The sequence below is a fragment of the Musa acuminata genome, chromosome BXJ3-7, assembly GCF_036884655.1.
Source record: "Musa acuminata AAA Group cultivar baxijiao chromosome BXJ3-7, Cavendish_Baxijiao_AAA, whole genome shotgun sequence".
In the NCBI taxonomy this organism is placed as follows: Eukaryota; Viridiplantae; Streptophyta; class Magnoliopsida; order Zingiberales; family Musaceae; genus Musa; species Musa acuminata.
Window position 1 is genome coordinate 5,486,478 of NC_088355.1, and position 21,713 is coordinate 5,508,190.

The 21,713-nt window shown below is 34.4% G+C and overlaps 2 protein-coding genes across 5 annotated transcripts; both read right to left on the minus strand.

Annotated features, from left to right (window-relative positions):
* Positions 1-1,483: 1,483 nt before the first annotated feature.
* Positions 1,484-3,140, minus strand: LOC103990389 (NAD(P)H-quinone oxidoreductase subunit L, chloroplastic). 2 transcript variants are annotated; one of them, XM_009409503.3, is made up of 5 exons: positions 2,953-3,140; positions 2,791-2,883; positions 2,607-2,717; positions 2,429-2,523; positions 1,484-1,749 (listed from the first exon to the last, which is right to left on the minus strand). In XM_009409503.3, exons 1-5 carry the CDS (start codon positions 3,133-3,135, stop codon positions 1,638-1,640), a joined length of 594 nt encoding a protein of 197 aa, XP_009407778.3. In that variant the 5' UTR covers positions 3,136-3,140; the 3' UTR covers positions 1,484-1,637. The 2 variants fall into 2 exon arrangements, with proteins under 2 accessions (XP_009407778.3, XP_009407779.3); XM_009409504.3 differs by having other exon boundaries at positions 2,791-2,877; positions 2,953-3,138.
* A 1,401-nt stretch (positions 3,141-4,541) lies between these two features.
* On the minus strand, positions 4,542-17,734 carry LOC135643373 (protein phosphatase 2C 70-like). 3 transcript variants are annotated; one of them, XM_065160224.1, is made up of 13 exons: positions 17,366-17,734; positions 14,232-14,418; positions 13,984-14,160; positions 13,668-13,843; positions 13,124-13,282; positions 11,693-11,836; positions 11,557-11,618; positions 9,494-9,629; positions 8,433-8,527; positions 5,946-6,061; positions 5,685-5,814; positions 5,532-5,586; positions 4,542-5,443 (listed from the first exon to the last, which is right to left on the minus strand). In XM_065160224.1, the coding sequence occupies exons 1-13, from the start codon at positions 17,579-17,581 to the stop codon at positions 5,285-5,287; spliced, it is 1,812 nt and encodes a 603-aa protein (XP_065016296.1). In that variant the 5' UTR covers positions 17,582-17,734; the 3' UTR covers positions 4,542-5,284. The 3 variants fall into 3 exon arrangements, with proteins under 3 accessions (XP_065016296.1, XP_065016294.1, XP_065016295.1); XM_065160222.1 differs by having other exon boundaries at positions 13,948-14,160; positions 17,366-17,733; XM_065160223.1 differs by having other exon boundaries at positions 13,948-14,145; positions 17,366-17,732.
* Between the last annotated feature and the right edge of the window lie 3,979 nt (positions 17,735-21,713).

Consider the following 21,713-nt stretch of genomic DNA (forward strand, 5'->3'; position numbering starts at 1 on the left):
TCTCCATTATAACGCCGATAAACGTTCCCAAGAGTGCAAATCGAAACGGATTCGAACTCAGACCGGACCGGTGCGGTTCGAGTTTGATCATATCGTACATGGAACAATTTGGTTGTGATTTGAACGGCCTAAATTTAAACCCTAAATAATTTAAATTCAATTCGGATTATAAATTCATTATAGGACAATATCCTACATGATGCATTGTAGTGCTGCCACATATGAGTCTGAAGGAGATTCTGAGATGGGTCATCGCACAGACACATCAGGATAAGATAAATCGAGTCTCTATAAAGAACTCATAATTATCATGTTAGGAATAGAATTAGGTCGACAAGATCCATAACAAGGAGATTGAGACTCCATGGAAAGCTGTGAATATGAATAGAAATATGTTCAGAATTGTGACTGCTAAAATTTTACATGTATATAAAAGCTGTGAATATGAATAGAAATATGTTCAGAATTGTGAATGCCAAAATTTTACATGTATATGAAGTAGGAAACAAAGTTGCAGATTGGTTTCTAAATATTATTAGAACTGAAGGTTTTGCAAGGAGAAATAGAACAGTTGGACAAGAAGAGGAAGTGCAAGCAATAAAAGTCATGACAAAAAAAATTTATAAGCATCTGATCAATGATCAACATTATTTAATATGTTAGCTAGCTAGCTAGGTTGATAAAGATCTTGATGATTGATATGATTTTTCCTTACTTTGGCACTGAGACTTGAGCTAAGCCTAGAATTCCCAACATGAAATGTTGAAGGAAAAATAATAATAATCATGGTTGTATTTTTCAACTCTCATTTAGTTAAATAAAGTACCTCTAAATTTGTTTAACATCTAAAATTGTCAAGAATATACAGACATAGATCATGTTTCATAGATAGCTTTCAGTGAAGGGGAAGTTCCCGTATAATGTATATATCTAGGTCAAACTTAGCTTAGATGCAACAACATTCATCAATGGAAGCAGAATGAAAAGTCTTGTATTCAGAACCAACTCTGACTCTAATCACCTGGATCATAAAAGGAGTGATCTAACAAGCTCATCCTCTTACTGAAATCTATAAGCCCAAAGCTAATTTGGAAGAATAGAGAATGGTCTTGAGGGAAACCAAAGAGCTGAAGTCATAATAACACCAAAAGAAAAAAAACTGCATCATCTACAAAATGCACTGAGCAAGTACTCAATACTGAAAGGGCTGGTTCATCTAAAAGCCTTCCCTATTCCATGTCATTTCATGCCAGGATTCCAATTTTGAAAGACATATATCACGAGGAGGGAAAGAGAAGTCGGAAGCAGTTGTTTTAGCAGTAAAGGCTACATTTTACTGTTCTTTAATATGTGATTGAAGCAAAACACATAGTAAATGGTCATGAAACAGTCCTGCAGACCTCTTCCTTCTGTGAAAGTTCTTTGGTTAGAGCTTGTTCTTTCTTGTTCTACTACAAAATTGTTAGAGATTACAAAGAACACATAAAAAACATGAAATTTTGCACTATAAAATCAAGAATTTCACAAGTTGAGGTGTAACAGTGGCATACAGATATTTGAGTATTTAAGAGAGTATAGTCATTAGATTCTGTATACAAGTATATCAGTGGACACAGATATAAACATTTAAGCGGACATCATCTTGATTTATACAAGGGGACATCATCTTTTGGAGTAGACCAAGGATACTCCATTGTCGGATCCCTCGGAAACTTCCTGAAGTTGAGAAATGGTGCCCATAACATCAACCTTGATTCACATTAAAGAGAACTGGTATCAGTATTTTCATTAGTTGGAATACATGAACTGATTTCTATGATGCCATATGTCTGCTTTGTAGAAAAGTCCCTACCAATTGTGTCATAGTAGAATGTATCAGCTTAGTATACATTATGGTTTCAAGTATCTAAATTGAGTCAAATGCTTATTTACCATAGAAGAAGAATACAAAATTAGACTGAATGCATACCTTCTGATTCTGAACAACCTGAATCTTCAATTTTGATGAAGCTACAGGTAACATATATGATATGTGCTAAAGAGAACTATAGATGCTATAGAAGATTATGAGACAATAAGTATCAGTGGCACGAAGAAAGATAAGAGGAAGATCTAAAAAAATTCTGCCAAACACTATAAATTAGTGTTTTCAAGGTTTGTTTCACGATTAATTTGCCACATTTTAGCTCATTTTTCTGTGTCAATTATTTTATTTTTCAAATCTAATTGAAACACCTAAAATAATTTAATTTTTCCTCTGTTGCTGCATTAGCATTTCAGTCGAGTAGATTTCTCATCTTCTATAACTACTACAAAATACTTTCTCTTAATTCATGAACATGACCTTGTGAGTGAGATTGTTGCTGACAAGAAAAGACAACACCACTCCAGCTCAAGTCTTCCTAGGAACTGAGATCAGTCTACTCACCCAGGAAAGAAGATGAACACACACATGAACTGCAGATACGTCTCGAAAAACTTGCGCTTGTACCATCGCAGCCTCAGCCAGTTCATGATGATGGGCTGCAAAACAAAGCAATACACATTTTCACAAACACGAGCGAGTCTGCTCTACATCCGAAAGCAGTAAGTCTTTCTAGACTCACCGGAATCACGAACAGATAAAAGACCGCAACGATTCCTCCCGATATCAATGTCGTCACCAAATCCTCTTCCGTGTTGTTTCCTGTCACTGCCAATGCCGATGGCGCCTCAACCTGAGCCAAAGAAAGCTTCACAGAAGATGGACAGACGGTAGTAAAAGGAGTACCCAAGGGAAGTTGGACTAACTGCTGCCAAAATGGCTCCATACTGGAGAAGCAAAGCGAACTTGTCGAGCTGTGAGCTTTGAGTTTTTGGAGAGACGCATCGAGGAGCCTGTAGCTGGGCAAACACAAAAGAGGTTAATAGCAGCGCTAGATATCGAACCGTGGGAAAGAGGAGGAAGGTGACCTTATTTTTGCGAATGGAGAGTCTGTTCCATTTGAAATTAGGGTGAAAAGATGGTGAGAGTTGCGGCCTGGGAAGGAGGAACGAGGATTGGAGCGTTGGGGGGACGAAGCTCCACGAACTGCTCATCTTCTGAGAGGCTTGAGGTGGGGGAGCCGACCTACTGGATAGCGGTATCCCGAGCATTTTATGGCCACGTGAATTCCACTGATATATCAAGTATTTATGGATGGATATATAAGGCCTTCCTCTTCCACATTCAGAAAAATGTATATGTTTTCACTAGTGCTTTAAAAAGAAGGTTAAAACATCACTCCAATATTTTATATATATATATATATATATATATATTACTTTGAGACTAAACAAACTGTGTTCTAATTAATATACGTTATTTGACTATCAATATAATTATGTTGATTTCAATTGATATTAATATTTCTTAAAAAGCTTTTAATTTTTAAAAACTATCATAAAACGCCCCCACCATCAAAATCTTTAATAGAGAAATTTTTTCATAAATAATGATTTTACATCTTATCACCTTTGGTTATACCACCTTCCCATGTTAGTTGAAAGCATACCCCCCTCGTCATTGCCCACAATCCTCTCTCATCTTCGCCTACATGCCCCTCTTAGTATCAAGAGTGGGTGAGAAGATGATTCGTGCACCCTCATCATCGCCCATAGGCCACAAGTGATAAACGATTATTCAAGATAAAAAAATATATGACAAATAGGGTGGAGGTATGTCTAAATGCTTCATAAGATTTTTTTTAAACTAAAGGTTTTTTTTTAATTCATCCTTATTTTTTATAACTCCTATAAATTTAATTTTATAATATAAAAAGTCAAATAAGTGATGAGAATAATAAGAGGTATTTGATGTATTTAAAATTTAGTATTTTTTAAAACTTACTAGTGGCCATAGATGATAAAGATTAAAGAACAAGCGTGCGACAAGTGCATGAAATTGGATTATGACCTTTTTCTCATTTCTCCTGTTCCTAAGAAGACGGACACATATGAAGAATTCAATATTTAAAATATATAATATTAAAATTTCAATGAACAAATATGATATTTCCAAACTTTTTTTCGAAAAGAAAAAGATAATATATTATTTCCAAACTTTTAAGTATAGACATGGGAAACACCAAAAATGTTTGTATCAAATAGCTAGATTGAATGCATCAACTAAATACGATATGCAATTAGATAGATTAAATGCTTATGTCAGCAGACTTGAACAATAAAAATGTTTCTATGCTTTATATGATTTTTTTATCCTAATCTCTTTGGAAATATCAACAGTGTGTTCCTTGCTGGAAACCACAATAACCTAAACAAATAAAAAACGATACCCTTTTTCCTGCTAAAGTTACAGTCCTGAAAGCGATGATACAGCATCCACCTTGAATGGCTACAAAAATAGTGTTTATATGGCACTTGTGACATAGAATAACAAAAAAAAAAAAAGAATAAGAGGTCGATATGAACTTTGAACGCTTCCTGTATTACAATTCCTTTAGATGCCTAAAGTTTAGGCCCATCATATCTGCACGACAAGAAAATTTTAAACACGAGAGACCTGAATCATACAACTGTATGAACAGTTTAATCGATTGCAGAGAGTAAACAAGCACCGTTTTACCACAATAAACATCCATTGCAAGCCTTATGCACTTATGATATGTGCATACAAATGGTATATTCAATATGAGAGAGACGATGAACACCGTGAATCTTGCTACAATAGGAATTAGTTGCGAGCACAATCTTCTTACGCAGTGGAGAATTCTCACCAAGTCTTGGGTGTTGAATCAGATGAATTCCATTAGAACACATTTGGACTGATGTTTCTATTTTTACTTCCTGAAATAAAGGCAACCTTGCATGGCATTCAAAAAATGAACAGACCACCATTGCTTACATCTAAAAAACGAGTTATGCACTCAACAAAAATTATGTGAGATATACAAACGCAACTCCTGTTAGAACAAGTAAACAAAACAATTTGAACTTCAGAAGCAAGAAGTCTAATAATATGTTTAGTTACAGCTTTGAAATCAGAGTGATGCTTTAAGTTAGCATCCCTATATAGAAAGATTTGGAATGGAACAGCATCTACTAAAAACTTGGAAAGTCACCCTTGATCAAGTTTTGCCTTGTCCTAGAAAAGTTATATATATTACGAGAGTAAAAGAAAGGCCAGCCTACTTTGATACAACTAAACTTAATAAAAACCATAAAATGAAAAAAAAAAAAAAAAAAAAACCTTGACAAATTTCATGATTTTACTAAGACCTGCAAAAATCATGAAATTTTGCAAGTTTCATGCTTTCGTAATACAAGAATCTGTTCTCAAAGCATCAAAATCTAAGAAGATAATAGATGTGTTATCCTTTGTTCTTAAGGTTCTAGCTTCACTCAACACATTGTTTGCTATCATATCTGCCGAGTTTTGATCATCATTATTGCTTTTCTGTTTCATCTGTGAAATACAAGTTAAAAGTGATCAGTAAGGACTAAGAAACCTGAAAAATATACTAATTTAAGAGAAATGTTAAAGATCTACATGCCTGAAGGACAAGCTGCACTGTCTTTTTCATGCTGATAACATCCCACAGTCCATCACTATAAAAAAATAAAAATATGCATAAAAGTTATATGGAAGTCAACAAAGATCAAGAGAAATATTTATTTTATGTGCAAGTAGAAGTAAGGTAGACTACCTTGCTATCAATGCAAATGCTGTGCATGAATTCTCAATTGCCACAACCTGGCTTATGTACGGCTCTGAACTGAAGTGGTCATCTTGTTCTTTCAGAAACTTGTCACCAAGCATTCGGCTAATGTTTAATCCTGTAAGAACAGAAAATAGTTAAATATAAAATTCATATATATAAGCTGGCCCTTCAATAGTTTTCTGCCTGATACCATGCTACAAGGAATCTTTGCAACTGGTGCATTACATAAGAGTATCACGGAATTACCACAAAGGCGTGTTTCACTTTCTTTTAATGGTTTTCCTAATTTGGCAAAGCGAGCACGTTCAGTTGTACTAGTTACCCTATGATCCTCTGTCATAGGGATAAGCTTTCCATTAACACTGCAATGAAGACAACATTTAGGCAATCAATGAAAACAAGGTAAAGATACAATGGCAAAATTGCAGATAGAAACTTTGAAAAGTTCCTATGAATTGGTTTGAAATAATCTCCTTAAATTATTTATTGTATATTTTAATTAATAAAAGTAAGATTGACACAATGGTTTCCGTGATTGTAATTAATAAAAGTAATGGTTCGAGTCATGGAAACGGTCAGTCTATATATTTAGAGGGAAGACTAACATATTGAACCACTTGACATCCTCCATTAAGGTGAGCCTCGTATATATTTTGATTAATAAATACTTTGGAGAGATACTTGAGACGTGGTCTCATGTATACATACAACACAACATATGCAAAAAATTGATATCATGACAATTTCAGCCAAACAGGAAGACAAACAGAAAGATTGTTGTTACCATCCAGAACCAACCCATCCTAGTTCTACGCCAGGTAAAGTTCCCAATCAACAAGGGCCCATGACTACTCATCAAGTTTGTGATTATTTAAACATGAAACTGCAACAATAAAAATGAGCTGCGGTACCCCAATTATTTGAGTTGGCTACACATCTCTCACTAAGTTACATACAATGCAATATCATTAGTTAAAGTAAGAGACTTAAATCTTTACTTCAAATTTTAAATAAGATTTTCTTAAGTCTACCTTGACCTCTCTCCATATCGCTAATCCTAATTGTATCATCTCTTATAACTATATGTCTATACTGTTTTAAACAAATTTTCTTCATTTTTTTCTTATCAAAGTTACACCTAATTATTTAAAAATGAAAATATTTTTTTAATATTTCCTAATTGCCTCAAAAATCCATCTCAACATTATGATCTGAATGACATGCCTTTTATACATGTTGCTTCGTAGCCTCCTAATACTCAGATCCAAAAGCATAGCTAGTTCATCTTATAGAATTTTCTTTTGAATCTAATAGGTACTTAGTAATCATACAAAGCTCTTAACATCTCCCTTCACTTTAACCATCCAATTCTTAAAGAACAATATTTTCGTTAAAAGCTCCATCATGTTGATTGTAAGATACTTAAAACTTTTAGGACTTTTAGGTACTAGTACTTTTTGTTCATCCAACTTAACAATATCCACAGGACTTCTCTTAAACTAAATCCTTGATTCTTCTCTTAATATTACTAAATTACATTTCATACATACAATATTAATCCTACTTAATCTAAATCCTTTAATTTCCAACATTTATCTAGTTAGTTTTTCTCTTATACTATATCCTCAATTAATCTCTTAATATTACTAATATTACTAAAATTAAATCTCCTAAATACAATCTTAGTCCTACTTAATCTAAAATTTTATTTTCCAACATATATCTCCATGACTCAAGTTTAGTATTTGCTCCATTCAAACTCTCATCAACTAATATCACTTGCATATAAAATATACCGAGGTGTATATTATACATGACTATTAAGTTCTTTCATTACAAAAGTAAATGCTAAGGATTTATCTTTGATGTCATCTTAATACTAATAGGAACTCACTAGACATCTTTGACGTAACACTAGTGACTACAGTAACATACATAATATATCTCTTACAACATGTAATTAGTGGATATACTCAAGGTTCAACAATTTTGTGTACTGGTACTATACCAATCATGGTTCAGAAGGGTATGATACTGTTGTACTGAGTGTCCGTACACCAATACGCAATGAGTTTTGGATAAAAGAATGAAAAACACTAAAAAAACAAAAAAAATGAAACTTCCCACGGGGGGAAGTACCCAGTATAGGGCCTGTACCATCTTGTACTGTCTGGTACAGGCCCTAAACCAGGCATACTCAGATGACAGTTGTATCGAAGTATATTTTAACCGACTCTTCGAACAAAAATCATGACATTTAGTGTAAAGATTCAGCACTCAGCAGAATGGATTTTAATCATCATAAAACAAGCAATCTATACAAGTCATGTTGCATTGGCTCTTTAGCTTAGTGGTGCCCTAGAGACGATGATTTTTCCTAGAGCAAGGATTGTCCTTCCCTGCTCCTAGACTTTTCTCCAGGTCTACTAGAATTTTGGTAAGTTTCTCTCTGTTTAGTTAAGCAAAAACCAGCCGATAAAGTTCCCTCATTTCATGTGGATAAATTTCTAAAGCATGATGGTTATGTATCCTCGAAAGACATGCTGTTAGATGACCCATGTGAATTCATGTGGCAAAATGCATGTAAGCAATAGGTATGTCATGAACAAAGTGATACATACATAAATGATATATTGTACTTCTTGAACAAATTATCATCTATTAAATTATCACAAAAATAATAGAATCATAGAATTACCAACAATTTACATAGATACATTAAAAGAAGCATACTTCATAACACAAGCTGAATCACCCAAGTTTGCGCACTGTGCGAAGAGTTTTCTATTATTGTCAAACCAAATCAAAAGAAGCGTTGCAGTACAACCCTGAAAAGATTTAAATTATAATGATGAAATGAAACTGGTTTTATTTTCTAAAGTAAACACCTAGCAAGTATACAAGATAACTTTATCCCAAAGTTGTTTGTATTGACTTTGTATTTACAGAGTGCAAAAAACTGAGAACTACTATCAGAAGTCAACATTGAAAGTAGGTTTCACCACTTCAGCCATCCAAGGAAAACAAATTAAAGTATCCATTTGATATCATGTACGTACTTATGTTCATCAACAAATTGACATTGCTATTCCCGGATTGCAAAGAGCTGAAAACTAATTGCAGCACTTGACAGTGTTAATAGGTTTCCACCATCCAAGGAAAGCAAATCAAAGCACCCATTTGTCATAGCTACTTATATCCATTGAAAAACACAGTATAGTAATTATTATTTGTAAATGCTAACTGCTTTACATGTTTCAACATCCAATTTTGAAAAAGTAAAAAAAGTCAAAAGGTTAGCAAATGTGCAAATAAAAAAAAAAGTAGCTAGTAAATTTTCTCTCTGATATATAGGATGATCCCACCCCTTCATTAAATGTTTGGTGCATATACAGACAATGTACTCTGTTACAATATTATACACTTTGGTTTGCCATTTGCTATAGCATTTCAGGAAAAAGATGAAATAGCAGGATTATTATGCTTGATGCCCTAGTGTCACTATACTATTTTCCATGTCACCCGTTCAACACCAATATCATAGAGAAATTTTACCAGAACACTATATTTCTTTTAAATCTTTCATGGCAATACGAGATGGAAGACAATAAACAAAGCACAAGAGATGAAGGTATGACTAACTTAGACATTTTAATTTTTAAGAGCATTGATTTACTTAAATTAAACCAGTCATGTGAACATTTAAAAATAATTGCATCTTCATATTTACAATAAGTCACATTTACTCATCATTAACAACTCATGAATATGAACTTCATAAGGAAGGAAAGAACCTCGTACTCATGACTCATGTCAGCTTCAGTCCGAGCATAAGCATCTCGCAGAATATCTGAAGCATCACAAAGGGATAAAACATTTGATCTCCTTTCAGGACGAGATAAAATAGAAGCCACATTGTCAGGTAGCATCCTGGAGACAAGAAAATAATCATCTGTCATGCACAAAATGGGAATAAATAACTGCATGTTGCAGAGATGAAAAGACCAGACACTCTATCATCAAGAGTAAATTATCATATTACTTCGACACTCTGCCTTTCAGCAGAAGAAAAAGGTTTGACATCAATGCCGAAATGAAAACTATGCACTGTGTGTACACATGAGATCAATATGCTATCTGCCTAAAATATTAGTATTTGTTAGAGAATTTGAAAGAGAAATGCAGAAATGATAGATACCTTTTATTGGCTGTCATTAATGTATTTACACACAGTTTCTGGCAAAACAATGGTAAAATGTTATTGACATCAGAATCCATGTTGTGCCAAGAGTGTGCTACCACACGCTTATACATATTGCTAACTTAAGCCAGTCAGCACAGGTCCAATCCATGCTATTCTAGTTAACAAGTACTCTTGTTTAGAGACAAGGTTTAGGTCATAGAGGTCTAGCTTCCTTTTCCTATTTTCCAGGCACTTGTACAGTAATTCATAAAAGATTTTAGGGGTTGATTGAGACTAGGATCACCTTGATAGCAGTGATATTTCACATACTGGTTCATGGCCAGCCCAATACAAGTAGTGTATCAGTTGGAAACAGCATGCTACATAAAAATGGTATCCACACATGTAGGTCATGCCTTCCCATCCCTCCTTTTATCGATGCCTTCAAGCAAAAACACTAATCACACTGCCTTTGCCCGATGAAGCTCCAATCACACAAGAAGTAAAAGAATGTAAAGAGTTTCAAATGGTTTTAAACTTTTAATTGAAACTTACATATAGGAGATACCCCATTACTGAAAATAAATTACCATGGTATAAGAGTTAGTATAGATAAAACCAAAATGATGTAAGGTCCCAATTATTTGACGTCAGATAAAAAGATCTACTACCATTGAGCCATGTCACTGGTCATTAGATATTTTTGTATCCTCTAATAAAGTCTTATACATGTTTCTCTACCTATCCTTATGCCACAAATTTGAGAAGGCATTCTATCTAACTAGTTCATCTATTGGTCTTCTTTGGTCTTTTCATCCACCTTATATGATATTAATTCATTTTATTTATAAACGCAACTATCACTAATTTTTCAATAATGAAAATGTTTTATGTTCTATCTTTTCTATTAACTCAACTCATCAATTATCCTTATCTGCACGATCTTAACATTTTGCATATCGTTTACTATGTCAATGGTGCACAGGCACACAGAACGTACGCCACTCTGAACACCCCTTGTCGATTTTAACAATACTGCTTCAATTCTAAGAGCAATATCATCATGATTTTTCCTCCACTTTCTAAATACCAGACACCTAAAGGTTTTGTTCTCTCACCCATTTATTTTAAATTATACGGCCTTTGACCTTTCTCATGAAGTTGTTAAAAGTTGCACGTCATGTATCCATTCTTAGTCTGTCTTGAAACCTTAGTTTTGCATAATTAGTTGTATTACAAACATGAACAAGCTGGAGAGTCCAACAAATGTGATTAATCCTCAAGATCCAGAATACCAATGGCGCTACATAAAGCATAAACCACCTTGACAAAAACATGAGACGAAAACAGAGCCCGTTAATATCATTATGTTATTACATTAATGACAGCCAATAAGTATATCTTACACAAAATCTAGAGAAAATGAGAGTCAACCAATGTAATTCTTTTCAAGTTATCAAAAAGGATCAAATGAAAACAAGCAATACAGACTGCAGACAAAAAAATCACAAACAATGCACATGATTGACCAAATATTGACAAACTATCTTGCAAGCGCATGATTGACCATGATAATCTAGCATATAACTACATGTGGCATATCACATGAAACTAGGATATTCAAGTACTCCATAGGTGCACTATACCAACTATGCCAAAAATGAGATAACATACTGGCTTGCAGCTTTGGCAGCTCCAGCTCCACCATGCCCATCACAAATACCAAAAATGCCAAACTGACACAGGAACAACTTATTAGAAGTTTAGAATGATCATGGAATAAATTGCACAATGTTGGGTAAGACAAAACCTGTTCAACACCAGGAAGGGGACACTGGCAGAAACTTATATCTTCCATTGGAAGCACTTTTCCTCCTCGACGTGCAGACATTGGATCACAAACCATACCAACTCCACAAGGTATATGATGTTCAAAATATTGTGAAAGCTTAACCTAAAGCAGATGAAATTAATAGATAAAACAAATTATATTAAGGATTTATAAACAAAGTCAGTGACAGAGAATTTCTTATACAAAACTTCAACTCAAATGAAGCAAGGACTCCTATTTCCACCATAAAATTTCCAAATAAATAAGTGATAGAGCAAACAAAAGAATGGTCACAAATTTCAATAAGTTTCAGTTATGTCATCTTTGGTTAATATGGTGCCACCAAGGTTCCCAGCCATGCTGATGTTGTATCAATACCCTTTTCAATATTCTTACTTTATGGCAGCCAGCAACGGTGCCACCAAGGTTCCCAGCCATGCTGAAGTTGTAACTATACCCTTTTGCATATTCTTACTTTATGGCAGCTGGCAAGAACAAAATATCACAATGTGTCAACACTATACTTAAACAAGGCCAGTAGAATTTTCCTGGATGGAAGCCTAAGTTAATATCCAGTACAATATAGTGATTGTACTATACCCTTACATGCATGCTTCTCTCTCTCCCTCTGTCTTGCATGTGTTCGCGTTGATTGCTGCCTATCACCTGCGTCCACCAGCCACATCCGTTGTTACCCCAGGTCCCCAACCCTATCCAAATTCTCCTATTCCTCCTCCTCTTCTGCCATTGCAACCTTCTCTTATTCTCTGCCTCCACCTCTCTTCTTCTCCAGTACCACCTCCTATTCTTTGTTGCCTCCTACCCTCTTCTTCTCTACCATCACCTCATCCTCTTCTTCTATGTCACCTCCTACCTCCCTCTTCTTCTCCATCTCTTCTCTTTCCTTCTTTGTGCCAGGGTGTTCCGGCATACGAACATATGTCGGTATTTCCAGAATGTATTGAACCCTACCAATCTGGCAATGGACCAACACACATCCAATACCCAAAATTGAAAACCATGATTTCAACTAAAATTCAACACAACATGAAAGAGGTGCATGCGTTATAAATTTTCACCATTTTGACTAATACTATGCATAAACCAATTCATAACCATCTAAAAACAAACAAAAGATACAAACTAAAGTAAAAGAGCAAGCCTACCCACACATTCCTCCTAAGCTGCATTTGTCCTACATCATTTTGTGGCATTTCAATCTAACTTCATTTCATATGATCACAACCTTCTATAAATAAATCTTTGAGAAAACGTTACAAGGTTTGTCAATAAGTTCAAGTAAAAAATAAATGTAGACCTATCAAGCTCAAATTTGTAAATATAACAGTTCTTAAATAACCATCAATGATAGAATAAAAAGAAAACAAAGAAAATATCATTCAAACTCACAGAAATTTTAGAAGAAGTGCCAAGGGTGATAATATCTCCATCTGCAAGCTGAACAGGCTCACTCCAATTTCTAGATCCATAATCTGGGTGGTGAATTGCCAAAGAGTTCAAATATGTTCCGTTCAAGCTACCCATGTCCACCAGTTCCCATTTTAGACTCTGTACCAACAATTGCAAAGAATGCTAAACCAGGACCTAGTTGCAACTCAATGACATGATGTGTAAGCCACAAACAATAGGAATAATATAAAAGAAAAGCTAACCAGAGGAAAAGAAATGTGAAATAAGTTATATACATCAATGAAAGAACTACTTATTGTTATGTTATGTCTCTCCCAATTATAATTACATTTTTATTAGGTCTCCCAAGTATCAGAAAGCAACCTAATAATTTCCGTAAGTTTTACTTATCCTGAATAAAACTAATCCTTAAAGGACTTGAAAGCATTTTCCTACAAAGATCAGCTCAATCACCTACAGCACATGCACAGGGCAAAAAATGAAAGGAAGTCTTAAAGTAGGAAACTTTGTATAAAAGGCTTACGTTCACATTCCAATTTATATTTGCATGTTTCCCTGAAACCTCTGAATCCTTTAACAGTAAATCACTTGGAGAAACCCTTCCAAGTGTTAGGGGAAGCACAGAAGTGCTTGCTGACTCCCTGGAGCAACAAAGCCCACGAGAAGGACCAGCTATGACTTCCAAGGTCAAGCTGCTTCCTGCACTTCTAAAAGAAAGATTGGATTAAGTAAATTCTAGAAACTTACAAAAGAAAGCAAATATATGTAGCTAATAATTCAAACATATGATGGTTAAACAGTACGCAGAATTTTTTTATCAGTGAAAGAAGAAACTGGACTTCTAGGCTTCTCATTAATGATTCTAATATCAAAATTAGAATCCTCTCTGATATGTTTTTTGTCATCAATTGGCCAGCTTGATGTCACCGAACGCTTAAGTGTATGACCAACTTCAATATCTTGAGAAGCATCGTAAGAAACATCCAGTACCAAACTATCGCCTGTAATGACAAAATCTTTTGAGATTTATTGAGAAGAAGACAATTCATAATAGAAAAATAAGCATTATGATGTAAAAATAATTTACTTTGTGAAGCGCAAAAATCGGTTGATTGGACCTGCTCTTTACTAACAAGTCCCTGCTTTTTTGACCAAGTGGTATTTTCATTAATTTGAATTCGTGAAGCCTCAAGAAAAATTTCAGGCATATCATAGCTTTGACCAGAGTTACCATCCACATTATCAGAAAGAAGAGGTCTCACAAGATTATCAGCCTGAAAAGAAAGAACCAGGAATTAAACAGCATGTTCTAAATTAAAACAAATTTCTAACTCAGCCATTACGTTAAACCTAACATAAAATGATAATATAATGACTCATGGTTTGCAATACCGTACCATACCGTTCGGTACAGGCGGTATGTACCGATCCGATAGAGGACCAATACGGGCAGTATATTGGTACATGTACCATGTGTCGATACGCTTGGTACAACTCAATATGTACCATACCAACAACTGATTGGTACAGCAGTACGGTACGGTATTCAGAACCTTGTAATAACTTTCAAACAAGAAAACAACTATTGAGAGAAATGAATCTAATTAGAAAAGTTGATCATGCTTAAAATAATTTGGGAATTTTGGTTTATGACGTCATGCAGATTTTTGTTTACCAAGAGAAGGAAGGGTTAATTACAAAATGAACAAGTCAAAGAAAAACAAAAAACAAGTTGTTACCAAAGTTGCACTAGAATCAAAGACAGTGTACTCTTGAAATCCCAGCTCTAAATGAATATTGTTTTGTATTCCACATAGTAATGTAGAAATTCTCATGAAGATAGTATCTATCTTCTTGTTGCTCCTACAATCTCAGACTCAAATGGCTCCACTTAAAAAATACATAACTATTTAACAGACTTAATAGTTCCAAATTTTTATCCACCAGGCAAACAACCAGTGATTTAAGCATATGAAGAAATGATACATAAGTGTTTTACTTGATCAAAAGCTGAATCCATGATATAACCAAAAGCAGAAGCTAATTGTGGTTGGCCGAAGTAACTACTAGAAAGTGGCAGGAAGTGACCAACACCGAGTATTCAGTCCTTTCAATATCTCAATCATCCTTCTACATACCAAGCAACCCTAAATCGCCTGGAACATACCAGTCCACTTTCAAAACAGAACAACCCACCCCGGGTAAGCGCTGTGAACCAAGCTTACCACTGAGTTCATTTTTAAAATTTATTCATTGTATTTTTGAAACCTTAAAACCTAACCCACATCATCCCAATGTAGGTCTCTCTCTATCTTTGTGCAATCTGCCAGCACTTGTTGTTCGTCACACTGCCTCCAACCCCTCTCTACCATCCCCAACCCAATCCGCTGCCTCGAGCCCCCACCCACTACTCCATGCCCCAGTTCAGTACCCCTCTCGTCCCTCCTCGTCTCTGCCTCCTCCACTCCCCTCCTCACCCTCCTCTTCTCCACCTCCTCCTCCTCCTCCTCTTCATCCTAGGTCTAACCCAAGCATGATTTGGACGTAACCATTTCCCTTTACAAATTAAGAATTTTAATTCCACGTATCAAATTTCAAACTTCAAAATTTAACAGCTGATCATAGTTCCCAAGTAAAATATTTATAAATCTTATAAAAACATAAATAACATCAAACTCATCCATAAATTATTTATTCATGATGTACATTTGCATAATAATTAAGTGGAAAATAGTAAATCAATGATATTACAATTTGAAGCATGGAAACACATACATTATAATAAAATTTATGAATAATCATTGAAAAAATAATCAAAAATATAAATTAATAAAATACTATCAACATCAATTAATAAATTCAACGTGATACCCAAAGTCTAAAGCATAACATCATGTACATAATCTAAATTCACAGTTGACAAAATATAATTTCATTATTCAAGATATTACTGTGCAGATGAATTTTAAAATAATACAAACCATATATTAATAATATACTATCAACATCAATTAATAAATTCAAAGTAATGTCCAAATTATTGTAAACTATAACACCATTTGCTTAATTTAGTTTCCTTTTTAAATTAAGATTAGATTCATGATTAGTAAAATATAATATCTAGTCTAAATAAAAATTCATGGTTTTCTTACATACATAGGAAACACAATTAACATGTTAACATATCAAATAATTAAATTTATTTTTATATATAAATATCAAAGAAACCGATTTAATCCTTTAAGGTGATCCCACACTTTCCCTTTTTCCCTTTAATCCAACTCCCTTGATTGATAGGAAAAACGAAAGAATGAGGGGGCATACCAGGTTATCAAGGGATTAAGAGATAACTCTAAAATAATCCATAATTAACCTTTTAGTAGGTTTAATTTCATTCCTGTGGTGTATCTTCCAATAATCCAATTCATGCTTAGGATTTTAAATAAGTAACATATTAAAAAATTGACCTGAGCACCACTAGAGATTCTAAGGATCTCTCCATTGAGGATGATTGTTTATGTCTTATCATCAATCAAGGTTCATCGTACCATGATACATACCGATCCAATAGGGGATCAGTATAGACAATACATACCAATCTGCTGATACATCCCATCGTACTATGTGTTAGTACATCGGCATATACCGTACTAATCATGGGTTCGCCTTACCAGTCTGTATTGATATACTGACCAACTGTCAATACATACCAAGCTATACTAAACATACCATACCGACTCATGATGTACTAATGTACTATTGCCCATATCAATCTCTTATTGGACTAATACATACCACCCATACCAAGGGATGTGATTCGGTACGATGAACCTAAGTACTAACAGTCGATCGGTATACAGATGGAGACCAATAAGGCGAACCATGTCATCACTTACCAAACATAGAGAAACCCTTCAAATTCAAACATTGATTAGATGGAAGAACATACCAAACACTGAAAAAGCAAAGCAGCATTGTCGAATCAAAATTATAATAAAATAAACCAGTAAAAAGACTATAGGGGACGGTAGCATACATTACAATGCAAAATGGGTATTAGGGATTATAAGCACATCCGAGAGCTCAGTGTCAAGAGAGCCAACAATAACAGATCAGAAATTCAACGACGCTAGCAAAAGGATCAGACTACAACCAATTGCCCAAAAGGGCCCGACCTGAACTCCACAAGATTGAAGAAAAGGAAGGGCAAGCTGATCTAACCTTGACGGCAGACGCAGGGAGACGGGGGGAGGATACCGTGGTGGAGGGAGACAGGAAGAAGCGCCAGGGGCGGCAGACCAAGATGAAAAGGAGGAGGAGGAAGAGGAACATGAGGATGAAGACGCCTGCGAGGCTCGCTGCCATCTCCGACCTCATCGACGACACGGTGGTCGGGTTAGTGGCGTTGGTAGCGGTGGTCATCGTCAGCATTCCCATTGACCACTCATCCCCCGAGAACAAGAGAGGGGGCGAGAAGGGCGCTTTGAAACTATGGCATCCCCCATCTCTTCTCGCCGCTCAGCTCGGATCGATCGTTCCCCTCCTCCCACTTCCACCCCTCTCTCTTCCTCTTTTGGCTATTATATCTTCGCACGTGGGTGTACTTTGCGGACGCCCGCAGCAATACTATTATAGGTGGCATGTCACTCGTACGAAGATGGGTAATTGTATGGATGAGCGACTTCCGTGCCTCGTTTGCTTAGTTTGGAAGCCAATAGAACCCCATTAATTCCAAACTTTCTTCGACACCTCTTCTTACCTGTTTCTCACCTAACCGATCTAATCTTTGTTTTCAACTCGGTTTTCAAAACAAAAATTAAACTAAGGGTAGAATAAAAACTGATTTCATATCGATTCTAATAGGGCTAGTTATGTATACCTTGCAGTAGCTATCTTTTAACATCTCAATTTTTATATTTTAAAAGATATAATAATATCTTATAGTTACGAAAATAAAATATCTAAGTCTATTTATCGTCGTCAATTTTATCAATAAAAAATAAAAAAATTAAAAAATATTTTTAATGTTCCAATTAGTAGTGATGGACGACATCGATGGTGACAAACGATGGCACTACTGGAGCTACGGGTGATTGTTGATGAGGAAAGCGATGACGAGAGGTGACTGTTGCTCTGTATCTACGTTGATGGATGATATCTATGGTGGCGAACGATGGTGTTGTTGGGACCACGGGTGGCTATTGTGAATGAGGAGAGCGGCGATGAAAGATAAAAAGGATAGCTGCTCTACATCTATGTCAATGTCGATGTAGTTGTTGAGCAATGTTGTTCTGCATCTTTGTCGATGTTGACATAGTTCCTGAGCGACATCACTCGATATTTGCATCGACGACCCTTTTATTGCTTAGTAATTGCATCGACATCGACACAAATATAGAGCAACAAAAGGGTTGCTCAACAATTGCATCGGCATCAACGTAAATACAAAGTGGCTCTCACCTTTTGTCACAACTCTCGCCATCCATAATAGCTACCAATAAATCGTGATAATTTCGTCGTCCGCCACTACTAATTTGAATGTTAAAATTATCATTTTATTTTTTTGTTTTCATATTTCTGTTGGTAAAATTAACATTGTTAGCTTAAATGAACATAGATGTTTCACTTTTATGACTATAAGGATTCCAATATAATTTTTTAAAATATAAAGATTGTGATACTAAAGTTAGCTAACTATAGTGGCTAATATATAATTAGTCCATTTTAATACCATTAAAATATTAAATTATTGTACTGAGAAATATCGTTTGTCGTGAGTACCATCAACTGATGAGTCAGCACGGTTGATCCACTATCGAAGGTGTAGGCTCATCCAAGTACCTCTTCTGGTGACGTGGGAGACTTAATGAGGTGAGTTCGCATGGGCAGCCCAATCGGAAAGTCGTTCTATTGGTAAGGACCTATTTTGGGATGGCCGAGTAAGCGGACCGGGATCTTCCTAGTTGTAAGGTTCCTCCCTGAAGGCTAGGGGTCATCAAGGTGTCTTGGGGTTGAGGGTTACCTTGTGATCGCGAGGCTACGCTCTAACAGCGAGGTCGTCTCCCATCCGTCGATGGTCCTAAACGAGGCCGACGTTGGGGGTTGCCCGGCGTGGCCCCTCCAATTCTTAAGTCAGTGAAGGGGAGAAGATAACAGTGTAAGCTATATGACTGAGTTAGTGTGTAGAGAGTCTCCTCTTTCAGCATGAGCTGATGGGTTTCTTTTTATATCTGATCCTAGAGCCTTCTTACTAGTTAGCCTGGGATAAGATCAGGTTAATCATATGATCATTCTGGTATCTGATATTGATAAGATAAGATGATTATTATAAGTCATTAATATGACGTACATCGGGATACATTATAATACCATTTTGAAGCTGATGACCGGAGCTTTGCTTATGTGTCAGTCTTGGTGGTAGATGAGCTGGCATGGGGTAAAATTATCTCTATCAACATCTTATGTCCTTAAAATATATATATATATATATATATATATATATATATATATATATATATATATATATATATATAAAACAAATGGTACAACTATGAAAACAATGAGTTAAACTAAAATCATGTATTCGTCAAATAAAACAAAATGATCATGCAACCGCCTAAGCTTCCATTAAGTAATGATCCGAATACTTTTGGATGATAAGAAGGTTAAACAAAAATTTTATTTTTTATTTAAATGGTAAGGGGTGAAGATAGGATATGATATTAGGATAAATTAATACTAATTAAAAAAAATTATAATTAATAATTAATAAAAAATAATGATGAGTTAAGATTTATAAAATAAGGGTGTGTTCGGTAATACATTTTAGTTTTTTTAGGAGTTGATAAAGGTGGCTAATGGCATGGTCGACATCCTCAACATAAAAAAACATCTTTTAGTCATGTTTATGTTATCTCATTATTGTGTGAAATGAACCAAATTTAATCTTTTAGCTTTATATTTCTACAAAATAACATTCCTATCACATTTGTTGTCATGTTATTATGCAAAGACTAATTATTGCATTTCTAATACAGTGGCAAAATCATATAAATTCCTTTTCGTGTATTTTATTTTTGTTGTTGGGCTTTTTCATGAGATAATGTTTGTATGACTTTTCTCGTGTCATATAATCTTGCAAAGTAGAAATTTTATATTTTTAGCATATCCAAAAACCATCTGAGCTTTCCTTTTCCATGCATCGTGTTTATTATCACATTTTTATGAAACAATCACAAATGTTGCATTACATGAAGAAATTTCACATTTTTATTTGGTGCAGTGAGTTCACAAGAAATAGGAAATCTCATGCGATGTTTTTCTATGAGACATCGTTCTCAAAACTTATCTAGTTTGATAAACTTGTGCAAAGAAGAAATTTTGGATTTTTATTTGTTAAAGTGAATCTGCATGAATTTTCTTTTTTGATACATTTTTTCTTTGTCATAACGATCATACAACTTATTTGTTGTCATATTGTTGTGCAAAAAAAAATATGTTTCTAATCCAATGGACATAATAGATTTATCTTCTTTTGTATTGGTTTTTTGTTATAAGTTTTTTTTATAGAAAATAATATTCATATGACTTCTTCCATCATATATTATTATTATTATGTAGAGAAGATATTTGTAATGTTTTTATTTGAAATATGAAAACGATGTTTGTAGTGTTAGATTATATGATTCTGATATATTATAAATATAATTGAGTTGTGATGAAAGTTATAACCAATACAAAAGATACGATGACATTACATGATGATAAGTAATTCTCATAATTATTTATTCTAGATCCTCTACTCTTACTTATATATGGATAATACCTCATAAGGATTAAACATGTGATGACATGATATGATGTGTGATGAGACAAGCACAAACACGAGACATAGATATATGACTGTCATTGAGAGATTATAATTCTTTTTTTATCCTCTATTATTCCTACTCTATTGATTTAAGTAATTTTATGAATAAATAGAAAGAAAGAAGAACGAGAGTTTAATTATCTTTATAGATCAATAATAGTTACGGGATTTGAATATGAAGATAGTACCCTTGCAGATTAGATAAATTTTTTTTTCAAACGGCATTGAAAGATATGTATCGTAAATTTGATCTATTATTATTTGATTTTAATTTTGACATTAAAATTTTTCTGCATAATATATAATATATTATGATTTTTATGCTTACATGTAGTACTTTTCTAGATTATTCATTTCACTAGTTTATATTGATATATTAGTATAATATGTATCAAATTATATCGAGTATACTGACATACGATATGATGAGACGTACCAATGAACCATCTATATCAATCCCTTGTCAAACTAATACTAACTACTCATATCGAATGATACTACTCGATACGACGAACAAAAGTGTTACAGCCGATAGAGGATGAGGTTATATATATATATATATATATATATATATATATATATATATATATATATATATATATATATATATATATATAATATGTAGGCGAACCGGTCGGTCCAACCGTCTCCTTTATAAACATGGATCAGGTCAAGTGACCCCGTCCCAAAACCCTTCCG

What these genes read in the sequence shown, in the direction of transcription:
- LOC103990389 (XM_009409503.3), bottom strand. Translation starts at nt 3,135, where the DNA reads ATGCTCGGGATACCGCTATCCAGTAGGTCGGCTCCCCCACCTCAAGCC. An exon ending in TCTCCATTCGCAAAAATAAG is followed by an intron (nt 2,884 to 2,952) that starts GTCACCTTCCTC and finishes GTGTTTGCCCAG; the next exon opens with CTACAGGCTCCTCGATGCGT. An exon ending in GTGTTCATCTTCTTTCCTGG is followed by an intron (nt 1,750 to 2,428) that starts GTGAGTAGACTG and finishes ATGTGAATCAAG; the next exon opens with GTTGATGTTATGGGCACCAT.
- LOC135643373 (XM_065160222.1), bottom strand. Translation starts at nt 17,581, where the DNA reads ATGGGAATGCTGACGATGACCACCGCTACCAACGCCACTAACCCGACC. An exon ending in CACTGATAAAAAAATTCTGC is followed by an intron (nt 13,844 to 13,947) that starts GTACTGTTTAAC and finishes TTAGAAGTGCAG; the next exon opens with GAAGCAGCTTGACCTTGGAA. An exon ending in GCACTTCTTCTAAAATTTCT is followed by an intron (nt 11,837 to 13,123) that starts GTGAGTTTGAAT and finishes CATCTGCTTTAG; the next exon opens with GTTAAGCTTTCACAATATTT.